General features: G+C 36.5%; 2 protein-coding genes across 4 annotated transcripts; both read left to right on the top strand.

The window, feature by feature from the left end:
- Positions 1-571: 571 nt before the first annotated feature.
- Positions 572-7,395, top strand: LOC309478199 (uncharacterized protein). 3 transcript variants are annotated; one of them, XM_082141813.1, is made up of 5 exons: positions 572-2,422; positions 2,518-2,653; positions 3,660-3,729; positions 3,830-3,979; positions 6,893-7,395. In XM_082141813.1, exons 1-5 carry the CDS (start codon positions 2,334-2,336, stop codon positions 7,009-7,011), a joined length of 564 nt encoding a protein of 187 aa, XP_081997939.1. In that variant the 5' UTR covers positions 572-2,333; the 3' UTR covers positions 7,012-7,395. The 3 variants fall into 3 exon arrangements, 2 of the variants coding, with proteins under 2 accessions (XP_081997939.1, XP_081997940.1); XM_082141814.1 differs by having other exon boundaries at positions 574-2,422; positions 5,500-7,395; XR_014198851.1 differs by having other exon boundaries at positions 582-2,422; positions 3,655-3,729.
- Positions 7,396-8,189: 794 nt separating this feature from the next.
- Positions 8,190-22,821, top strand: LOC309478173 (uncharacterized protein). Its single transcript, XM_082141772.1, has 4 exons — positions 8,190-8,265; positions 8,721-8,840; positions 21,459-21,578; positions 21,965-22,821. The coding sequence occupies exons 2-4, from the start codon at positions 8,783-8,785 to the stop codon at positions 22,708-22,710; spliced, it is 924 nt and encodes a 307-aa protein (XP_081997898.1). The 5' UTR covers positions 8,190-8,265; positions 8,721-8,782; the 3' UTR covers positions 22,711-22,821.
- The last annotated feature ends 288 nt before the right edge of the window (positions 22,822-23,109 follow it).

The following is a 23,109-nucleotide window of genomic DNA, read 5'->3' as shown; positions in this document are numbered from 1 at the left end:
CCCTTTCCTCCCTCCCTCCTCCAACTTCAACCCGTTCTGTGTATTAGTGGAGAGCGTCAGCAGTGATGTCCAGTCCGGAGGGAATGGCTGCTGCAAATTCAAAATAAAGAACAGACACTAATGGATGATTGTTTAAAAGCACTTTAACTCTGCTGCCCAAACCACTGTTTTCTCCCCTTCGGTTGGTTTTATTGGCAGTTACATTATATTATGTTTGCCTGCTTAACTAATACATACTTCAGCTAATTTAGTTGATGTCATCTTACTCTCCTGTAGATGTTATCACCGTTACGATGGCAATCACATGAAAAGACTCCAAAATACACCTCCGACATTGCAGACGACATGATTCAGACCACAAACTTGAAAATAAAACAAAAGATGAAATAATAATGGTGATGCTTAAAGGGTTAGTTTACTCAAAAAAATGTAATTCCATCACCATTTACTCACCCTCAACTTGTTCATAACATTAATTTATTTATTCAAAAGAAGATATTTTAAAGAACATGAGTAAACAAACAGTTTCTGGTCCCCTTTGACATCCATAGTATTTTTTTTTTATATATATAACGGAAGTCAATAGGGACCAGCAACTGTTTAATTACCAACATTCTTCAAAATAGCTTATTTTATGTTCAGAAGAAAGAACTTCATGCAGGTTTAGAACAACTTGTGGGCGAGTAAATGATGACAGAATTTTCTTTTTAACGTGTAGGCCTACTATCCCTTTAACTTAGTTTTCCTCAGTATTTTTCACGTTAGCTCACTGTTAACGTTGTTACATCTGCCTAACTAGCTAAGTTGTTACATAGGGGGGACATTGTCCAGATCACAAACCTGAAAATAAATTAAAGCATATACTTGAAAATATTGTTTAAAAAACGCACTTAAACAAGGCTTTCGTCTATCTCACTTTACCTCAGTATTCCACGTTAGTTTGCTGCGGTTAACGTCAGGTTATCGAACTCACCGACGACTACGCCTGATGAGCTAACTTATGTTAAAGAGGCAGAGGAACACACAAACATTATTTTTATTGTGTTAACTATAAAGTATATTTCGGCTTATATAGGTGAACTTAACTTACTCACCAGTTAATATTATAACCGTGACAGAGATCCGGGCCGATCGATAGTCCAAACCATTCCGACGAAAACAAAACGATAAATGTTAGTTTGCTGTTAACATAAGTGAAAAAAATTGAAAATGTTTGTTTAACACAAAATAAAAATCATATACTAACCTTTTTGGTGAGTTACTGGTACATATTTTGTCCGTGCATTAACTGCCACTTCAACCATACGGTCAAAAAACACTTGAAAAGAAATCTCTCTTGCTATTGGTCAGTTTTTCGCTGGCAGGTTCACTACTGTAAATGGATTTACAGTAGAGAAGAATTACAGTAGTGACCATATATTTTCCCATAATCCTTTGGTGTTTACAGTAACATACTGTATACACCTTTTACCTTACTGTACATAATATAGTAAGATACTGTTAAAATTACAGAAACCGGTTACAGTGCATGTATCTTTATGAATAATTCTCATCCTCGCCTTGTAGTAGCTTGGAATTCAAAGGGGAATCGGATATGTGTTTTTAGACGTAAGATGGATGTCCAGAGATCGGATATCTGATTTAAAACCACATTTGGAAGGGACACGAAAAAATCGTCTCTCGTGTGGATTTTTGTGTTTGTGTGCAACAAATTCTGGTCTGTGTCAGATGCGAGTAAAAGATCGTATTTTTAGTGCGAGTGTAAACGCAGCCTTACTGTTACTGACCAGTTATTCAAATGACAGATTATTGTGTTGAGCGATAGGCTATTTAATGTAATGAATACATTAAACCTGGTAAACAATATGAACTAGCTAGCTACCGCAGAATAGTTTCAGGTCGTTTTTCTTAAACATGCTTATTTATATAAATTTGCTAATATTTTGACACAAAGGTTTACTTAAATCTTCATATGATTTGCAAATGATTCCTGAGTCTCTATTTGCACACATTCACACGTTTAATCGACAAACCCTCATCAATATTCTGAATTGATAGTTTACAGTCCTGGAAATAAGGAGCTTATTTCTGATAATAACACCACTTTTCAGAAGATAAAGACTAAAATACCATAAAGAAATAATACTGTACTGTTAGCAATTGATGTAATTTTTACAATAAAATTTACAACAACATATTGTATTCATGTTTTTATTGTAAATACAAATGCATGATGGGAAATTTATGGACAGTCCTGTAATTTTGTTGTAACTACACTGTAGAAGCATTATTTTACAGCCACCGCATAGCATTGTGGGATTGCTGCGATTTGAATGTTGAAATTGCGCGGTACCGTGGCGGCCAACGGCACCAGAATCAAACACTTTTGGAAGAAGCAGCTTTTGGAAGGAACACATCTCAGGTATGAAACGTTAACATGAAATCTATTTTTATAAGTCTATGGATATATTAATACCGGTCATATGAGTGGTGATTGTTTCGTTTGGTATATTTCAGTGACATTAGCTTCTGTGACGTTCGCCCCGACTCGACTCGCTCACTCCCGGTAAAACAACACCATGAACTGACCGCGGTGAAGTGGCGTCTTCTTACTCAACCCATACGGAAAAAAGTTACCACATGCAGCTACAAGGTGCGAGATATTCACAATTTTTCGCTTGGTATATTTCAGTAACATTAGCTAGAGTAATGTTAGATATAACGTTAGCTCAACAACTCGCCCCGCTCACTCCCGGGTAACGACGTTATAAACCTGAACCGACCGCGGTGAAGCGGCGTCTTCTTTAAGTTACTCAATCCATAAAGAAAATGGCAACGTTACCACATGCAGATACACGGCACTATTTTCAATGGAAAAACAAACATGGTGAGTAGAATCGAGTAGAGCTGAGCTTGTAACGTAGCCTAACGTTAATGGAAAACAACCACCACAATGACGATAGCTCAAATAACGTTAGCCCAGACTGTTAAAATAAGCATTAACGTTAGCCCGATCAGTTAGCTCAGGTTATTATTGCATTGATTACACGTGCTACTGGACAGGCTGTCGTAACATTATTAGGACTTCTGCTTTGCTGTCTTGTAATCGGGGGTCTTGAAGCCGTGGTTTGCACACTAAGTTAGCATAAACGAAGTTTATAGATTTTACGGTCACTGAACAAACACAAGCAAATTTTAGTTGAAATATGGGCTTTAATTAAACGACAATGCTGGTATCTTTAATTATGTGAGTCAGCTATAACTGTGAGATAAGCTGAATATAGCATATGGTATGCTCATATGTTATAACATTACTTTGTGCTTGGCAAACCAGGTTGGAAGAACAGTCATGTACAGTAACTGTCTGTATCTAAAATAAACTGCGCGTGTGCAACTAAATCCAACCAGCATCGTCATAAAATAAAAAAAATTCCGGAGCCTGGGTTCTGTTGAAAAGCTTTCAACGCTCTCTTTGTCTTCAGAAAAGGCAGCAAATTATCAGTAGTATTAAAATTAAGTTAACCATTTTGGGGGTTTTTTTGTCTCAAATTACATGTGGCTGCCTGGCAGACTATATGGACTAAAATAATAATAGATTTTTAATTTGTGTAATTGGTAATACATTTGGGAATGTTTACGTTTTTTATTCCCTAGCCTAGCCCTCTGCCACAGCTGCTGATATCCAGAGAGAGAGAGACCTATCCAGCACACCTTGCTTAATTGTGCAAGGTATATTCTTCCCTTATTTTATAGAGTACTTCACTTTTAAATGAAAATTACCCCATGATTTACTCACCTTTTATTATCATATTGTGTTAATGCATTTCAGGAGAGACACTAATCGCAACAAGTGTTCATAGAAGGAACAGTTGTGATGGGGCCCAAAACAGTCTTTTGAATGGAGTGGCTGAAACCTTCGCTGCTTACTATGTGTTCAACATGCAGTATCCTAAAGACGCCTCAGGGACTTTATACAAAGGTATGTTTAAACTGTTTACACACTAATAAAGAAAATTAGGTAACACTTTACGGTAAGGGTACATTAATTATCATGAATTCATGTATAATTTCATGCATGAATTACGCAGTCATTCATGCATTAATATCTCATGAATCATCAGGAAATAACACAAGTTCAACGTTTTTCATTCATGACTTCATGAGTGAACAACACCTTAATAAAAAAATTAACTAAGATGAGTACATCATCATGAATTATGATTTATTACGCATGATCATGATGCTTTTCTTTGTTCACAGTTATGCGACCATTAGCACATTGTTCATCAGTGTTTCTAAGGACCAGTCACCACTTTAGTTGAGGGGCCACATACATGAAGTCATTGATAGATGATGCTTAGTTAATGATGACTACTGTATTTGAATGTCAACAGAATTTGTGTGCTCTGAGCTGTGATTGGTCTATTTTGGGGTCTGTCCAACTACCTGCAGGCTTTGAAGAAGACATGAACTGTTGACATTCAAATACAGTAGTCATCATTAACTAAGCATTATCTATCAATGACTTCATGTGTGTGGCCCCTCAACTAAAGTGACTGGTCCTTAGAAACACTGATGAACAGTGGCATAACTGTGAACAAAGAAAACATCATGATCATGCGTAATAAATCATAATTCATGATGATTTACCCATCTTGGTTAATGTTTTAATTAAGGTGTTGTTCACCCATGAAGTCATGAATGAAAAATGTTGAACTCGTGTTAGTTCCTGATGATTCATGAGATATGAATGCATAATTCATGCATGAATTCATGATAATTCATGTCCCCTTACTGTAAAGTGAATCCATCATTCTCATATGTAACGTCCCATGAATTATTACCTTATTACCAGTATTGTTAGGTTCTATGATATATTCTATGCAATGATGTCAATAGATAGGTTTCCATCCAATTAAAACATAACTTTTAAACGCATTCGTAAAAATTTGGCAAAAAAACCCTCTAATTGGAGAGCATTTCAATCAACTCTGTTATGCGAATTATAAATGGTCATGCACCTAGGAGTCGTGAACAGCTGTGGGATCAAAACGTAAGGTTGACAGGGCAACTTGAAACACCTGATATAATTGCAAAAAATGCAAATTTGTCAATCCACATAGAAGTTTTTGTTCACATTAGAATATTTAATGTGAATTTTAACCGTTTCCAGTCAGGTTTTCTTTTTCAAATGGTTAAAATGTGCATTAAAAAGTTGGATGGAGACCCAGCTACTGTTGTTAAGTGTCTGTTCTATAGTAGAGTTGGTTTTCCCCTGCAGGACATCATTTGTGACTGACGGACAACAGTTTAACATTACAACTTTCATTAATTCATTAAATTAAATTGTATGGTTAAAGTTGTTAATGTTAAATAAATACATCAAAGTCATTTTATTTTATGAGCAAGTAGGTTACTTATGTTTTTTGCACAGTATTTGTCATTATTTAACAGATATGAAAACTTTAACTTTTTTCCTTTTGTGGAATCCACTCCCAGACGGGCAGTAAAGCCGAGAAGAGACACAGGCTCAACGCACCTGTTTGCACCCTCCTAAGAAAACTGGACTTTGAGTTGATGGGATAGTAGAGCTGCACAATTAATCGTTAAAAGATCGCGATCTCGATTCAACCCCCACGCGATCTTAATCCTGCATTTCTACGATTCTGCCAATGATATTCAACGAGATAACGCGCTATGGGTGGAACGGATCGCACTAGATTCGGTTCGGCACGCATGTGATTCGCGGATTCAAACTATTTTAATCGCGGAAGAAGAGCCGAAAACCGGGACTCGCGCGTTTTATGTGCGCACAGCCACACACACTCGAAGCGCAGTGAAAGAGAGGTGCGTTTCAGACAGCGCTCGAATGCAGAATTGATTCCTCTTTCGCGTTTCCTTGCCCTTGAACGGACACATAAACACAAAATTGTCAACATACCGGTCTAAATGACCATCTCGACAAGTATTCTCTCGTTTATGTCATATGTGAACAGCTGAGAAAGAAACGGCTATTTGTCCGTTTTTTTCGGTCCGTGCAGTCGGTCTTAAAGTGACAGCACACACTTAATATTATGTATACTGTTTTCTGTGTCATTGATTTAAATAAAACAATAAAATACAGCTTTAACAAAGATTAAACTATATTCAATTTATACAGTGACAAATGGTGTTATTTTACATTTAGGCTTAATTATTAATTTATGTAGCCTACCTGAATATACTGTTAGACTTTGTAAACTTTATTTAGTATTCATGTTATGTAATGTGTGTATTTGTTCTTATTTTATTACTGACTGTTCACTTGTTTTAAATAATGTGTGAACTTTATCAGTCAGGCTAGTAGTTTTTAATGTAGTAGCTATCGAAAAACTTCAACTGAGCTTTAAGTAATAAATGAAAAGCAAAGTTATTATAAACTTATCTCAATTAAACCACAGTATGAGATGGTTAAAAACAAAACTGCTCAATCACAAAGTACCAGCGGCCAGTCGAAACAAACGTCTATAAAAGCAACGCTATTCAACGCAACACCATACCCAAAAATGTTGATAGTGTTTCTTGCTAAGAATCTTTAATAGGTCTAGCCTGGCGTAATGCCTTTGAATGTTGTCAATGTTTAATTGTCATTTTTTATCTATTTAAATATTACATTCTTTTTGTTTACTGCATTTATTTAAATTTGACTGAAGCAAGCGTTTTATGTCTTATTTTGTTTCTATCTTGTTTGGTAACCTAATGTTCAGGATTTGTAGATCTTTAAAATAATAAAGCTTTTCAGAATCGTGAGAGAATCGTGATCTTGATTCCAAGCAAAAAAATCGCGATTCTCATTTTAGCCAGAATCGTGCAGCTCTATGGGATAGTAACATGAACAACTTCCCCTATGCAGTTCAAGTCTGGCTGGACACCTTTGTTCCATATCATCGTGTTCCCCCTGATGATAGGCTGCCTGGACGTCTGGAAGTGAGCTTCTTCATTAAAGGGATACTCCACTTTTTTGGGAAATAGGCTCATTTTACAGCTCCCCCAGAGTTAAACAGTTGAGTTTTACCATTTTCGAATCCATTCAGCCGATCTCCGGGTCTTTAGAAGAATGTCAGTAACCAGACAGTTTTTGGTCCCATTGACTTCCATAGTAGGAAAAAATATATACTATGGAAGTCAATGGGACCAAAAACTCTGACATTCTTCTAAAGACCCAGAGATCAGCTGAATGGATTCGAAAATGGTAAAACTCAACTGTTTAACTCTGGTGGAGTTGTAAAATGAGCCTATTTCCAAAAAAAAAGTGGAGTATCCCTTTAAAAGTAAAATTTTGTTTGTGTGTGATAAAGTGGATACTTTTGTAATATGTATTTTTGCACAGTTTGTTAATAAAAAAAGAAAATATACCATTGTTGTGTTTTTAATAGGCCAATACGGAAAATGACAGCTTTTTACTTGTAATATTTATACTTGTAATGTTTTACAGTATATTGATTTGTCCTGTGAAATTACAGGAAATTCCTGGCTACTGAGTTGCCGTAAATATAAAATTTTGCTGTAATATTTACAGTATTCTATCCTGTGAAATTACAGGAAATTCCTGGCAAATACCAGTAAATTTACATGATTATTGTAATTAATTACAGTAGGGATGTTGTATTAAGTATTACAATAACAGTCCTGTATACTGTTCACAGTAAATTTACGGCAACTATTAGCCAGGAATTTCCTGTATAGGCTATAGGCTTCCTGTAACAGTATAGGCTATAGTTAAATAACAGTCGGCTCTATTGTTTTGTTTTTAATTTGCCCGTTTTTATTGAATTATCGGAATAGCATGTTGAGACCCAATGGAAGCGAATGAAGACAATGCAGCATCCGTTTCAAAAACCTCATACTTTTGCAACTGAAGAAGGAATTTCACAGACTCAAAAGACTTTCATGAAAAAATGTGTAAGTTTCATAAACATTAGTGTGCACTTGAGAAATTACGCAGATAAAAGTCTATTCTATTTCACTCCGGTGTTTGAATATTATTGCTTCCTCCTAAATTTTCGAGATCGGCTAATATCTTGTAATTTCTTTGAATGAGCAACTTTCACTGTACCGCGACTTGACTGTAAGTTTAAATGACCAGTAGAGGCGGAACTCCAGCAACCGAAGCAATGACACACATCCGAGTCTAGGAGAAGAAGAGAAGTGAGCGAGGGAAGGGAACATAAACATGAGAAGTGGAACACAGCCGTTCATTCTGCTCTAAATCTGCTGTTTCAGACTGTGAGTAGCCTACATACATTTGATCATTTATTAGGAGAAATCTAAATCCAAACGACTAAACGAGTCGGTTCATTTAATGAATCACTCAGAAATGAATCGACTGATGTTGTTCATTACGCTCGTGAAACCTAAACTCGTTACTGACTGTTTTTTCACATTACAATTTGTGAAGATTATGAGTTGTTTTCATTTCATGTAATGAAAACTGGTAAACAGAGTTTTTAATGCGTGTAAATTATATCTAATGTAAGAGCAACATATCAGCTAGAGGAGTTGAATTGTTTCTAAATGGTTGTTTGATAAAAACTTAAAGCTGGATAATCTAGAGTGATTGTAAGTGTGATGATCATCTGCTAAATGAGCAACAACGACCACAATTCACTCCTTCAGTCAGTGAAGCTCCCACAGCCGTTCATGAGAGTTTAAATGCTGGGAATATTCCCATCTTCCCACAGGAGAAGAAGAAGCAAGCAAGAGGAATTACTCCAGGAGAAACTACGGACATACTATTGTAAAGATGGAGATTAAGGATGAACCCTGCAGAATAAAAGATGAAGATACAGAGGAACAAATAGGTTGGTGTTTTCCTTCATTCTCTTTAATGACTGTTGAGGAACATTAAGATGAAAACTCAATATCCTCCTGAGACCCAGGCTGAGACTTTTAAGTCTGGTTTTCCTGTAAAGAGCACATTCAACTTCAAGGCTTTTCAGAGATACCAAATGTTTAGGTTTCACCATTACAACTCCTCCTCTTTGGCTTTAAAATCGACAGACCTTGACTGAATGATCAAATTTAGCACTCTTATGTGATATGTTGTAATTATCATTTAAATCTGTGTAATTTTCACAATTGTTTGTTACAAAAATGCCTTATTTTTTGCAGTGTAAATAATTGTCAGACTCAGCGCATCACTGACAAAACATTTTTTTTAAATAGATTTTGCATATTTTTTTTCAAATTCTGTCCTTCAAATACAATGGTATTTTTTATAATATTGGTTTCACTCAAATGGTTATCATTAGGCTCCTGTCTATCTGTGCACGACACCAACTTGCTTAAATGAAGTCAGGTGCGCATCATCAACGTTCATTATTCGTGTGAAAATACTTTCTCAGATCATGAATTCTGCTATTAATAACACAATTTAAAGCGGAATTGGCATGCGCCAAGCAAATCCTCGCTGGTTAAAACATTAATACAGCATACTACTGGAAAAGTGTTCAAAAGCAGCACATCCACTACAAATATTTCTATTTAAATTAACAATTAATCAGGGTGTCCGCGCGGTAGTAAAAGGTAGTAAAAGTAGTAAAAATAATCTACCAAAATTAAGGCCCTTGAAAGGTAGTAAAAGGTAACAAACGCAATTTGACTTGGTAGTAAATTTTTCATCACCACCTCAATATATGAGTTTCCATTTTTTTACTTAATATTTGTGTCTCCATATTTTAACTTCATCTAGCATAATTAAAAAATATATATACGGTGCTAACAGGACCTGACGGGCTCGACATTAACGCTTGTCCGGGACAAGTGGATTTTTTGAAGGGACAAGTAAAAGAGAATTTTACTTGCCCGACCGGACAAGTAGCCTGATTAAACGTCAATAACAAAAAATGTATAAATAACTAGGGAATCACTAAAATGAGAGAATGATTCTGATTGTATTTATATTTATTGTAAGTTGCGATCGATAGTGGATGTATTAGGCTACTGACGGTAACAAGGTTGCGCTGTTGAGGCTCGCGCAGCCTCTCGAGGAGAAATCCAAACAAATGTAAACTCAGTTTAAACTCAGTTAACAACATAACGTTACTGCCAGTGCCAAAATTCAAAATGTGTTTTAATATTTTTAACATATGATACAGTTTAGCAACCTCACACGACGAGTGCTGTTTTCTTGAGTATAGGGGAGCGCGGGGCACAACCTAACGCGGGGCTAGTTGTAACACGCTTGTTTTAAATACTTCCGCACATGCATGGATGACGAAACTTTGTGTATTTACTAGTTGCCATATCAGCACTATATAGAAAAAAAAATTCCGCCAAAATTATTCTTTTTTTTGGAAGATATCCATAGACATTTATTAAACCATAGCAAAAGTACATTTCTTACTTAAGTTAATTTTTCATCTCTATTTTTTGTGTTTATTTAAAATAAGACAAATCTGATATTATTTTAATCTCCAAGATGTTATTTAACAGTTGAGATAGTTCTTTAATGCTTCGCTAACTAGCAGAAGACACTAGCAGGGTTTAAATCCCAGTTGTGCAGGCGGGGGCATGTTGTAACACTCCGTTACAATGTGCCCCTATTAGAAATATGCTATTATATTCTATACTTTTATTCATTTTATTGGGAAAACGTGAGAAAAAGGTGAATAAAGACTGAGAGTCAATGTTCAGAAATGACTCATTATTTATTTGTTTTGAACTATGTTGTATAGCTGTGTTTTCATGTGTTCGTAGTCAAAACTCAAAAATGTGTTTATATTTAATTATTAAAAATTGCCATTATTTTATATGAAAAAGTTTTTTAATTGTATTTTATTTAGAAAATATTTTAGTTTGTTTTGTATATATTTTTTATTAGATCAGATAACATTTTAAGCTGTCATATGTTATGTTACAATGTGCCCCACACATGTTACAATGTACCCCACCTATGGGGCATGTTGTCACATTTCACTTCCATTCTTTCGGGGTATGTCAAGAAAAAAGTATATACTGTATTAATAAAACAAAACCACATAATTGTACTAGACATGTGGGAAATTAATGTGGGAAAAAATAAATACTCTGAACCATAAGTAGATTTACACAAACTGAGAAAGTCAAAAAGCGTTAGGTTGTGCCCCGCTCTCCCCTACCATCACGACTGAAAATGTGACATTGCTTTTATATACAACAGTTCAATAAACAGTTCAAATTAAGTTACTTACATTTTAGACACAATATTGACTGTTTTTGTTCTGTTTCAGCAGCAAAAATAGTTCCAAACAAAGATCAAAGCAGAACCGTAACGCATCTCACAGCAACACTTAACCGTGTTTCATTACTGAATGATTCAGCGTTTTGAGCGAATTGGCTGAGTCAAAGATTCAATGTCCCATTCATAAACATGTCTCATTCTTGAATGAATCAGTTGTTTGAACGAATCGTTTGAATGAATGACTCAATGACTCGCTCATTAAGACGGTCGCCTGACGCCTCCTACTGGCGGTTTTTTTTTTTTTTTCATTGTTTTTTTTTTCATTTAGTTGACATGGACATTGCAATTAAACATAGTACAAAACAAGTTTGTAACTAATGCTATGCAAAAAGAGTTTATAGCTATTGCTAATTTTCAACTCCAGTCCATGGTTAATTTCATGTTTAAAAGACAAGCGCATGGAAAGGCTTAATGTCGAGCCCTGAGTGAGTCAGAGTTGATAGCAATGACAAAGTGCCAAGGTTATTATTCACCTTATTAGGGCTAAGGGCTATGGTTAGGATAACTCAAGGGCTAGGGTTAAGATAAGGACAACTGAAACTCAACTCGACACTACAAAAAAAAACATAATTGACAATGAAAATAGGCCTACTTAATGATAACAATTAAACATTAGTGTACCTAATATGTATGATGGGTGTGACAGTGTCACACTTATACCTTATAGTAAGTAGTAAGTGGTGCTTTACATACCCCGCCCACCCCACCACACCCCCAAAAAAAGGGCTGCTGCTTGATGTCGTGTTGGTAGTAAAAAATATTGTGGAGGTGGTAAAAAGGTGGTAAAAGGTAGTAAATTCATCTCTATGATTCCTGCATATACCCTGTTAATACATTTTTAATTTAATAATTAATTCATATATTTATAAATATAAAGTGTGTCCGTATGGTGTGCACATATTTACGGCAAGATTATTTTTTAAGATTATAAATCACGATATGTGCATGGAAAATTGAAGCGTTTAAACATCTGGCCCCAGGACTTACAGCATGTGTATCAGACATTTTAGCGAGACACACCAAGTGAATAGGGAAAGAAATTGTATATCAATATTTCTATGAAATTTGAGATATTCTTATGAAAATGTTGGCAAGTTATTACTCCCATTATAACAATTCTTTTTTTCATTACATGTTGCCACAAGAACACATTAATATGCAAATTAAATAAATTGTATAGAATGGGATGACCCGTTTATGGTGATTTTACACATATTGCATAAAGTAAAATAGTTTATCAAATCATACTCTGTTATAAAAATGTATTGGTAAATGAAAAAAGAATGCTGATACGTGTCTTATCATGTCATTTTATTTTCTTAATAACTGAGTCCTCTACAGGACTCTTAATAACCTGGTGTCCTCTACAGACGAAATATTAATAAACTATCTTTAAAAAAAAAAAATCCATTTGTTTCTTATTGTAGAATTAAAAACCATGCTTTCCCCATTATTGTTGTTTCACGGAAGCTACACCAGTTACTTTTGCCAAAAGATTTCTATTTATTATTTTATACATGTATCAGACAGAGAGAAACAGGCATAGCAGAATAAGGCTATATGAGAGGTGGTCTTCATTCCAGATTTCTATGTTCCCCATTTCTCCGTTCCCTCACCCCATCATGCTTCTATGTTTCTCCTTCCTCTCACCCCCTCATGCCTTTATGTTTCTCTGAGGTGGCACAGTAAGGATTGCGCTTATATACAATGAGCGACTTTCAACTTCCTTGTAAGGTAACAAAAACATGTTGCTTATGTTTAAAAATGGAACGTATACCTCATGCTTACACATGGTACAATCCACTATCCCTCTGTGTATACATTAGTGGTACATTTGCATCAGTTGAAACATTCCTTTCCTTGTAAAGAACATACCAACTGAAATATCATCATCATCAGTGGAACTCTGACTTCACAAAATACATGATGAAATTATTATGAAAATGAATAAAGAAAAACAATACTAAAAAATAAGATTATACAGTACATATTTAGTCTTCACCTATATAAGTCTTATCCTGTCATTTTATTTTCTTAATAACTGAGTCCTGGTGTCCTCTACAGACGAAACATGAATATGAAAAAATCTCCATTTGTTTCTTATGCTCCAATTAATCTAATGACAAAATAAAAAACAAACTAAATTCACACACAAAGTTCTGGTTCTCAGGAGTATATAACAATACATCTAAAACTAGATACTAGTAGACTCGGTAGTAATTTGTGCTAAATTAAGAATGAACTTTATTTTTTTTTCTTATTCATCCTTTTTTAATTGAATTTTGGGAAATGAATTGAAATGTGGAGGATTTTAACTGTGACTACATGATTGACAGGTCAGTTTTTTGTGACAGGATGAGACAGAGCAACCGTTAAAGACGCTATTGAATGACGTGATAGTTTGTCCCAAAGCTGGTCTACTCTTCTGCTACACACTCTTTTCTTGACAAAAAGAGTGTATACTTTTAGGGCGTAGTATAAGAAGGTGAACTGGGACGCAGCATCAATAATGATGTCTTGCCTGAAAAGAGACCTTTTCTGTTAAGGAGACACACATATTGTGTAGCAGCACGATTAATCCTCTATTGCTCTAATCATGAACCAGCACCATGTAGTGCATATTTAATCAATTCATTCATTGCTATAGGAGAGGATGAATTTTCTAAACTAGTTAAATCATCTAAATCGACAACATGTATGTTAGACCCTGTACCGACTAAGCTATTGAAAGAGATGCTTTCAGAGGTCATAGATCCTTTTCTTAATGTCATTAATTCATCTTTTTCATTAGGGTACAGACCCTTTCCAAAAAATGTGAATATCATGGAAAAGTTTATTTATTTCCATAATTCCATTCAAAACATTAAACTTCCATAGATTATAGATTCAGGGCCCACAACTTAAACGATTTCAAGTATTTAGTTGTTTATTTGTACATAATTTGGGCGTCCAGCTCATAAAACCCACGAAAACAGGATTTCAAAAAATTTGAATATTACATGAAATCACACAGTAATTACACAGTGATACCATGGTCATTGAACCAGGTTTTGGTTCTTTTGGCAGTGTGGGCAGGTGCAAATCCTGCTGGAAAATGAAGGAAGCATGAAGTGCTCTGAAAATGTCCTGGTAGACGGCTGCGTTGACTCTGGATTTAATAAAGTGCAGTGGACCAAAGTCCTCTTTTCTGATGAGAGCAAATTTTGCATCTCATTTGAAAACCAAGGTCCCAGAGTCTGGAGGAAGAATGGAGAGTCACACAATCCAAGATGCTTGAAGTCCAGTGTGAAGTTTCCACAGTCTGTGTTGGTTTGGGGAGCCATGTCATCGGCTGGTGTTGGTCCACTGTGCTGTCCACTCAACGCAGCCGTCTCTACCAGGACATTTTCAGAGCACTTCATGCTTCCTTCAGCAGACAAGCTTTATGGAGATGCTGACTTCATTTTCCAGCAGGATTTGCACCTGCCCACACTGCCAAAATAACCCAAACCTGGTTCAATGACCATGGTATTACTGTGTGATTTCATGTAATATTCCAATTTTTTTAAATCCTGTTTTCGTGGGTTTTATGAGCTGGAAGTCCAAATTATGTACAAATAAACAACTAAATACTTGAAATCATTTAAGTTGTGGGCCCTGAATCTATAATCTATGGAAGTTTAACGTTTTGAATGGAATTATGGAAATAAATAAACTTTTCCATGATATTCAAATTTTTTGGAAACGGTCTGTACTTACTATAACTTTTAAGCTGGCTATGATTAAACCGCTTGTTAAAAAAACGCAGAATTAGTCAATTACAGGCCGATCTCGAATCTACCTTTTGTGTCAAAGATACCAAAAAAGGCAGTATCCTCACAACTATGTTCCTTTTTAGAAAGAAATGGTATCTGTGAGAATATTCAGTCAGGATTTAGACCTTACCATAGCACTGAGACAGCTCTCATTAGAGTCACAGATGATTTGCTCTTATCATCCGATCGTGGTTGTATCTCTCTATTAGTGTTACTCGATCTTAGTGCTGCATTTTATATTATTGACCACAACATTCTTTTAAATAGACTCGAAAATTATGTAGGCATTAGTGGAATTGCATTAGCATGGTTTAAATAATTCGTATCTGACTGTTATCAGTTTGTAGCACTAAATTAAGAGATGTCATATTGATAAAAAGTATGAACTTTTGAATGTACCACAAGGCTCAGTACTAGGACCGTTGCTGTCCACTCTGTACATGCTATCCTTCATCATTCATCATTGGTCGGGTCCCCTGGTATGGAGCTCGGCAATATGTTTCCACAATTCTCTATTCTTGGCGATGCTGATGATCAGGGACGTGCACAGGAATTTTGAGGGGCAGTTGCTCTGGTCTGAATATATTCAGTTGAATTTTGCCCATACAAATTGCCTTATTTGACCGTGTTTATGTCCAAACTCAATGCCTCATATTATGGTCTTATTATTATTTATAAAGATTGCAAAACGTCAGAGATGACAGGTTTATGATATACAACTTTGTAAACAGTATACAAAATGTATACAATATGTTAAATGTCACCAAAATACACATGAGAAAAAGAGTTCCTCATATTATATTATTGTTTTTATTATTATTATTATTATTATTTGAAAATAAATAATCTGGGGCTCGTTCTTCGTACGTTGCTTATTACATCCGAGATCAAATGACACATCCAAGATAATATCATCGTGCTAATCATGATCTGGCTAACTCGGTTCTTCGAACACACTTGCCGGATAGGATTAGTATCGCTGGATTGAGTTATCTGAGATAATTGCGCGTTCATGCGCTGGGTTAAAAGGGGACATGTATCGATAGTAGAAACATTGATCAGCAACGCTGCTATTGGCTGTTCAGCATGGCCAAAGAGCGCGCTCAGTTTTTCTCCTCAGCAGAGCAAGAACTAATAGTCGAAGTTTATTCGGAATTTTAATGTTTTAATGCAAAACGCCAGGGAACACCTCAAAGTCTGCAAAAGCCAGGAGAGAGGGCTGGCAAAAAGTAGCAGATAATTTAAATCCGTTAGAAGTGGCCATGTTAGATGTTTTTTTATCACTTATTAGCCTATATTTTTGTATTTGAATAATTGCATAATTACTTTGTTCATTGTAATGTCAGAGTCACCACACTAGAACATGGGAACAAACAAAAGTGAAGTACAAAAATATTCTACATAATGGTAATTTTTTGTTATATTATAGTCTCTTTTATAAAAGACACTGTTAAATAAATGGTTGGCTGTTTATAAAAGCAACCAAGAAAAAGGCTGAGCAAAAAAAAAAAAAAGAAGAAAAGATCTTAGTAGCCTACACTGTAAAATAATTTTTGCTGCATTAAATTAAGGCTGTATAGTCATTTCAACTGTTAAATCTTGAGTAATGATGAATTGCTTTGACTTGTGAAAGTGAAAACTAATAAACTTATATTAATGTAAAAATATTTTTCCAGAGTGTAGTTCATATAATGACATTGTGTTTTCCTCTTTTGTGCACTTTTACATAATACACCAACACTTGTATCTGTTCCCAAGAAAGTGGTGGCTGAAATATGTGCAGTAAGTGGACATTTTTTTTATAACTTTCCAAAGGAAAGAAAGTATAAGACTTTGTAATGTCCATTTGTTTCCATTGCACTGGACAGTGAATAAACCCTCTCAGATAACTGTCATATGGAGGAACTAGCCTACCTGCAAGTGCATAAATAACTTTACTTAATTTATACTTGTATGCTTTATGGCAGCAATATAAGTTGCAGGATTCCACATCTACAGAAAGGCCTACAGAAGAGTCAGCACAGACAGAGGAGACATAGGCCTACAGGTGGGCAGTGTATAGCTAACTTTTCCTTTTTATTTGTTGCATGAGGCATGTGTCTAATATCTCTTGTTGCAGGCACTTGAACACTGGCTTTTCTTTACAAAGAACAATTGAAATAAAACTCAAGGAACTAAGTATATTGGTCTTTTATTAAACTTTTCATTATATTATAATGAAAAGTTTTTTTTTTTGTTTTTTTTGGGGCAATGTTGTGTAATATGGCACATGCAGCAATGTCACAGGCCCTGTCAGGTGTGCAAACCTCAGACTTATCAGACACTGAAATCTTCCCTTTAGTTAGCCAAAGTTCATTTCATTGTGTGCCCTTGTCCTGGCTACTGCATTGTAACTGGTTTGGGTCAGGGAATGGGGTCATAAAACACCTGTCTGCAGGCAGGAACATGTCATAATCACCTATGAAGAAATGCAGTTCTGTTAGGATCAGCATAAGTGTATGTAATACAGTGAGCTTGATATTTAATTGTGGAACTTTCCTTACCACTTTCAAATAATGTGCATAAATGTGAATCTCTGAAAATTCTTAAGTCATGCACAGATCCTGGCCATTTTGCTTTCACATTTGTGATATGGAAGATTTTAGTCAACTGACTTTTTTTATTTGATATAATATTATTAATCTGGAATATTAAGACTCCCAATAGTAACTGGGCTGCACATTTACATTGTGAACCCCCTTTCTGTTCACATAATCCCCTTCATTGAGGCCTTGATGGCAGTCTATGGAAGCCTATAGTCTATGGTACCAATGACGTTAGTGAAGCCTGAGTGACATACTGTAATTGGCATGGTCATGATTGCATGATCTTCATAAAAAATGATAGCCAAAAAAAAAAAAAAAAAAAAAAACTGCTTTAAAAAAACTGCTTTACAACATTGGGTCTTAAAAACCTAAAACTGTTTTTTAAACCTAAAAGCGCCAGGTAAACTCCGAATGACACGACAGACGGCACTTTCCATCAAGTTCTCTGCTCCAATAGTGTAAAGGAAAGAGCCACTCGCAAATAATCATAGGGCAATGCAAACAGTTTGTGCTGTAGTTAAAGCCCGACTCCGACAAGTCGAAAATAATGTGCGTTTCCAACAAATTAATAATGTAAACGACAATCTCACGAGTCACGAGAAAAAAATTTCAATCTCAGAAAGTGCACTATCGCGCTGCGCTGGACTTCCCGTATCAGCTCCGCTTATGAAGCCGGGATCTAATCCTGTTTACATGAAATAAGCCTGCTCCCGAGCAGGTTTAAGCTTACGGACCTGTTGCTATGACAGCAAGTCCAGGATGTGCGTCGAAGAACCAAACAATCCAAGATCATGCCAAATCGTCAACAATCAAATCCAGCTAACTGAGTTAGCGACGTACGAAGAACGAGCCCCAGGATTGAATTGACTGATGGGGAAAAACTCGCTTCTAATACAATTTTTTTATAAAAATAAATAAATAAAAAAACTTAAATTTCGGGAAAAAATACAATCCTTTTTTAACCTTTTGGCTTCCCGTACATTCAGTCGTGCTTCTTGCTCGTATTCAGTTCTGATGGTACGTATGGTAACTGGGCCAACTACGCATGATATGTAGTATGATTGCGTGCTACACCGGTCGCGTGCACTGCAGCCACGTAAACAGAGTTTGCCCTTCCCCTACTGACTTTCACTTTCAGTGACCGTGAATGGAAGGGAATGAGGCTTTGCGATTTTGTGATTAGCGAGAGGCCCTGTTGATGGTTCCGTAAACAAAACAAACGAACTCTCTGCTCCTCACCACAGGGTGTCTCGTGTGCTGCGCTAATCACTCCGCCCAAGTAGCCACTCCGCCCAAGTAGCTGTGCTCCTACGCCTAGTGAGAATATAGTTCCCAGTATTTATACGATTAAAAATGGTCTCTGTCTCATATAGCCTTGTTATTTGTACACGCTGTGACTATACAGATCACAACACATAAATAGGAAAATGTTTGCATTATTTTGTCACTTATTGGGATTAGTATGCTACCTTATCCATTTACATCCAGTCTTTGTGCTAAGCTAGGCTAGCGGTGGGTGCGTCAAATAACACTTACAGAACGCACAGAAATGAAAAAGGTATGTGTGGACTTATCTAACTCTGGGGGATACTGTGAATAAGCTAAAGTCCCAAAAAGTTGGAGTGTTCCTTTAAGCTGTTCAATCGCTCTCACCACTTCCTCTCGCATTGTACTGGTGTCTGGGCTTGGTTCTGGAAAGTTGACTCTTTCCACTTGTGTGCTCTTGTTGTTGAAGAGTTTGCAGAAGTACTTGCCCCAGTCGCTGATGAGCTCGGTCTACGAGTTTGGTTGAGAGCCATCAAGCATTCGGACTTTTGCGTTTTCTCTAAGATTTTGTCGATTAGAGTCCACATTGTGCGATGCTCGTGTTTTTGGTTTGCCAGTTCGAGAGCTTCTAGTTGAGTGTTGAAATATGCCTCTTTGTCAGTTTCGAAAGCTGTCTTGGCACTCGACTGCTTGTTTCTCCTCTGCTCTCTCTTTTCTCTCGTTTGATTGCACTTGAAATCGTCCTTCGACACTTCTTCTTCTGCGATGAGCTGCAACATTGAACTGCTGCAGCTCGGCTGTTTTGACTTTGATCTTTTGCCCAGGACCTTTTCACTCGCTGCTACCAGCGCAGTGTTGAGTGTGTCTGCTCTTTGCTGTATTAGGTTCTGGGCGTTTCCGGTTTGACTTGACTCGTCAAGAAGAGCGGCGAATTGATTGCGAAGTTCCAGGTCGAAATTCGCTTGGATGTTAACGTCTTTCAGCTTGTCATTCTGAAAGGTGCACCTGGCGATGGATGAGCTTCTTGCTGTTCTCAGCTCCAGTGCCAGTGGCGCTCACCATCTTGTGGTCTGATCTAATGGCGCAGGTGTTGTAAGCACAACAGTTTTTGACTGACTTCCACCACTTGCTGTTGAAGACAATGTGGTCTAGTTGAGCGAAGTCTCCTTTTAGGCTCTTATATGTGCGCAGTCTTGTCGCCAAGAGTTCCAAGAGTTCGCTGGGCGCAGGCTTGAAAACTCGCACATGCTGATTAGCCTTCGACCATTGTCGTTCGAGATTGCGTGGTAGCTGAAGTTGCCTACCACACGCCTACCACTACACATGCTACCCTTAGGAGATATCATTAGGAAGCATGGCATTAGTTTTCACTGTTATGCTGATGATACTCGGCTCTGTATTTCTTACCGCCCTGATTAAACTTACCAATTCACAAAATTATAATATAAGTCTCTCTGTTTATCCCAAAGTTTACCGCAGTCCGTCGGTTCCAGTTCTGATGAAGGACCTGCACCTGGACACGACGACAACACAGTCCTGAAGTGTCAACTAGTCTCTCCGCTGTGAAGGCCTCCTTCCCTTCCCTTCCCTTTACCTCTGTACAGATAAAACATTGTCGGAATAATCCCGGTTCACGTGGCTACGCGGAAGCCATAAAAATTCTGTATTATAAATTTTAAGGCCAGACAAGTAGTTTGTTGAGGGTTGGTTTGTAAAGAAGGACTAAATGCCTGTGCACATATATATTCAAATGCGCATACCTATAGACTAAACACGTAATACGCATGTGCACGCCGTCAGCGTTCTCACAGGTTCACGTTTTTAAAGTTTGCGCAGAGAGAACTTAAGGGTTTTCTGTTAGAACGGTGTCATGTTAACGGCCCCTAAGTTAATAACTAATAATCGTTGCGACGGAAGTGAATCAATCAAAACTAACTTTAGCTGGACAATAACTTTATTCTAGATCTGCTGTAAAGCCAAAACAATCTCTGTTAATTTAATGTCCTATTATCACTCTAAAGCTGCTTTGAAACAATCTGTGTTGTTAAAAGCGCTATATAATTAAAGGTGACTTGACTTGACTTCTTCAAAATGAAATATATATGTGCAAATAAGGACACTGATACAGCCGTACATCTGATTATGAATGTGACTGCGATGGTGTGACACTTTAAGCTTGTTCTTTATAAATTATTATACCTAGTCTCTCATGAAACGTAAACTCGTTACTGACTGGTTTTTCACATTGCAATTTGTGAAGATTATGAGAGTTGTGTTTTCATTTTATGTAATGAAAGCTGGTAAACAGAGTTTTTAATGCATGTAATTCATATCTAATGTAAGAGCATTATAAAACCAGCCAGAGGAGTTGAATTGTTTCTAAATAGTTGTTTGATCAAAACACTTAAAGCTGGATAACTGAGAGTGATTGTAAGTGTGAAGATCATCTGCTAAATGAGCAACAACGACCACAATTCACTCATTCAGTCAGTGAAGCTCCCACAGCCGTTCATGAGAGTTTAAATACTGGGGAATATTCCCATCTTCCCGCAGGAGAAAAAGAAGCAAGCAGGAGGAATTACTCCAGGAGAAACTACGGACATACTATTGTAAAGATGGAGTTTGAGGAAGAACCCTGCAGAATAAAAGATGAAGATACAGAGGAACAAATAGGTTGGTGTTTTCCTTCATTCTCTTTAATGACTGATGAGGAACATTAAGATGAAAACTGACATATAACAATATATATAAAACTAGACACTAGTAGACTCAGTAGTAAACTAGATTTGTGCTAAATTTAGACTCCCTGATTTTCTTTATTATTTGTCTGTCTCTAACTGAAAATAAACAAGAATCGGCACACTGCCTATCGGCATAAATCCTTGGGAGCAGAAGTGGCAGTGTGCCGATTCTTGTTTTTTTTTAGTTTGATGCTTCATTTGATCGAGCACCTGCCAAAAGTTATTTTTTATTTTTTGGGGGATGTGCGCACAATTTCTTTTTGAATTCATATTGCTTCTGTCTCTAACTGAACCATGGTAATTTAATGTTGGTTTTAGACCTGATGGAAGTGAATGAAGACAAACAGCACCAGGTTCGTAAACCTCATAATTTTACAAATGAAGAGGAAAACATCATTACACGGACTGAAAAGGATTTCACACAGAAAAGTGCTGGAAAAACTGGAGTTAAAGGATCATTCACTTGCTCTGAGTGTGGAAAGAGTTACATACATAAAACAAACCTTAAGATACACATGAGGATTCACACTGGAGAAAGACCGTTCTCATGCACTCATTGTGGAAAGAGTTTCTTTCAGATAGGACACCTAACTGTGCACATGAGAGTTCACACTGGAGAAAAACCATTCTCATGCTCTCAGTGTGGAAAGAGTTTCACTCAGAAAAACGTTCTCAGAGATCATCTGCGTTCCCACTCTGGTTTGAGATCATTCAGATGTGATCAGTGTGATAAAACATTTGTTTTTGAATCAAACTTTAAAACACACCTTAAACTTCACACTGGTGTGAAGCCTCATGTCTGTTCATTTTGTGGAAAGAGTTTTACTAGATTCAATAACTTTAAAAAACACCAGCGAGTTCATACTGGAGAGAAACCGTACATGTGTTCACACTGTGGAAAGAGTTTCTCTCAGTTGGGAACCATGAAAGATCATAAGAGAGTTCATACTGGAGAGAAACCGTACAAGTGCTCACACTGTGGAAAGAGTTTCTCTCATCCAGGAAGCCTGAAAGAGCATAAGAAAGTTCATAATGGAGAGAAGGTGTTACTTGATAAAAGTTAATGTTCTGATCCATAACTTTCAGGTAAATAATTTAGATTTTCTCATGGTTTCTACACAATATTGATGGTGAAGGGGTGATTCTGCAATGTATATTCTTTGAGTGATTATTTAATGAGCGATTTGTAACCAAGTTATTAATCAATGTTTATCCTTCTAAATATTAATTATTTAAATGTCTTCTTCAAGCTTATGAGATTAACATTGTTATGGAATTACATGTCTGTTCGCTGGAACATGCTTTCTCCATGTTTGTGAGAGAGACACCCAACATGTGTTAACACTGACTCTTCTAGGTCACCGGGGTCGTCTACATGACCCGTTCTTATTTAAAGCATTTACTTTACTTTTCATCTCCAATCTCTAGAGAAAAATGATGAATATTGTCTGAACCTCTCACTG

The sequence above is a fragment of the Leuciscus leuciscus genome (assembly GCF_965113295.1).
Source record: "Leuciscus leuciscus genome assembly, chromosome: 16".
Classification (NCBI taxonomy): domain Eukaryota; kingdom Metazoa; phylum Chordata; class Actinopteri; order Cypriniformes; family Leuciscidae; genus Leuciscus; species Leuciscus leuciscus.
This window is presented reverse-complemented; position numbering and strand designations above follow the sequence as displayed.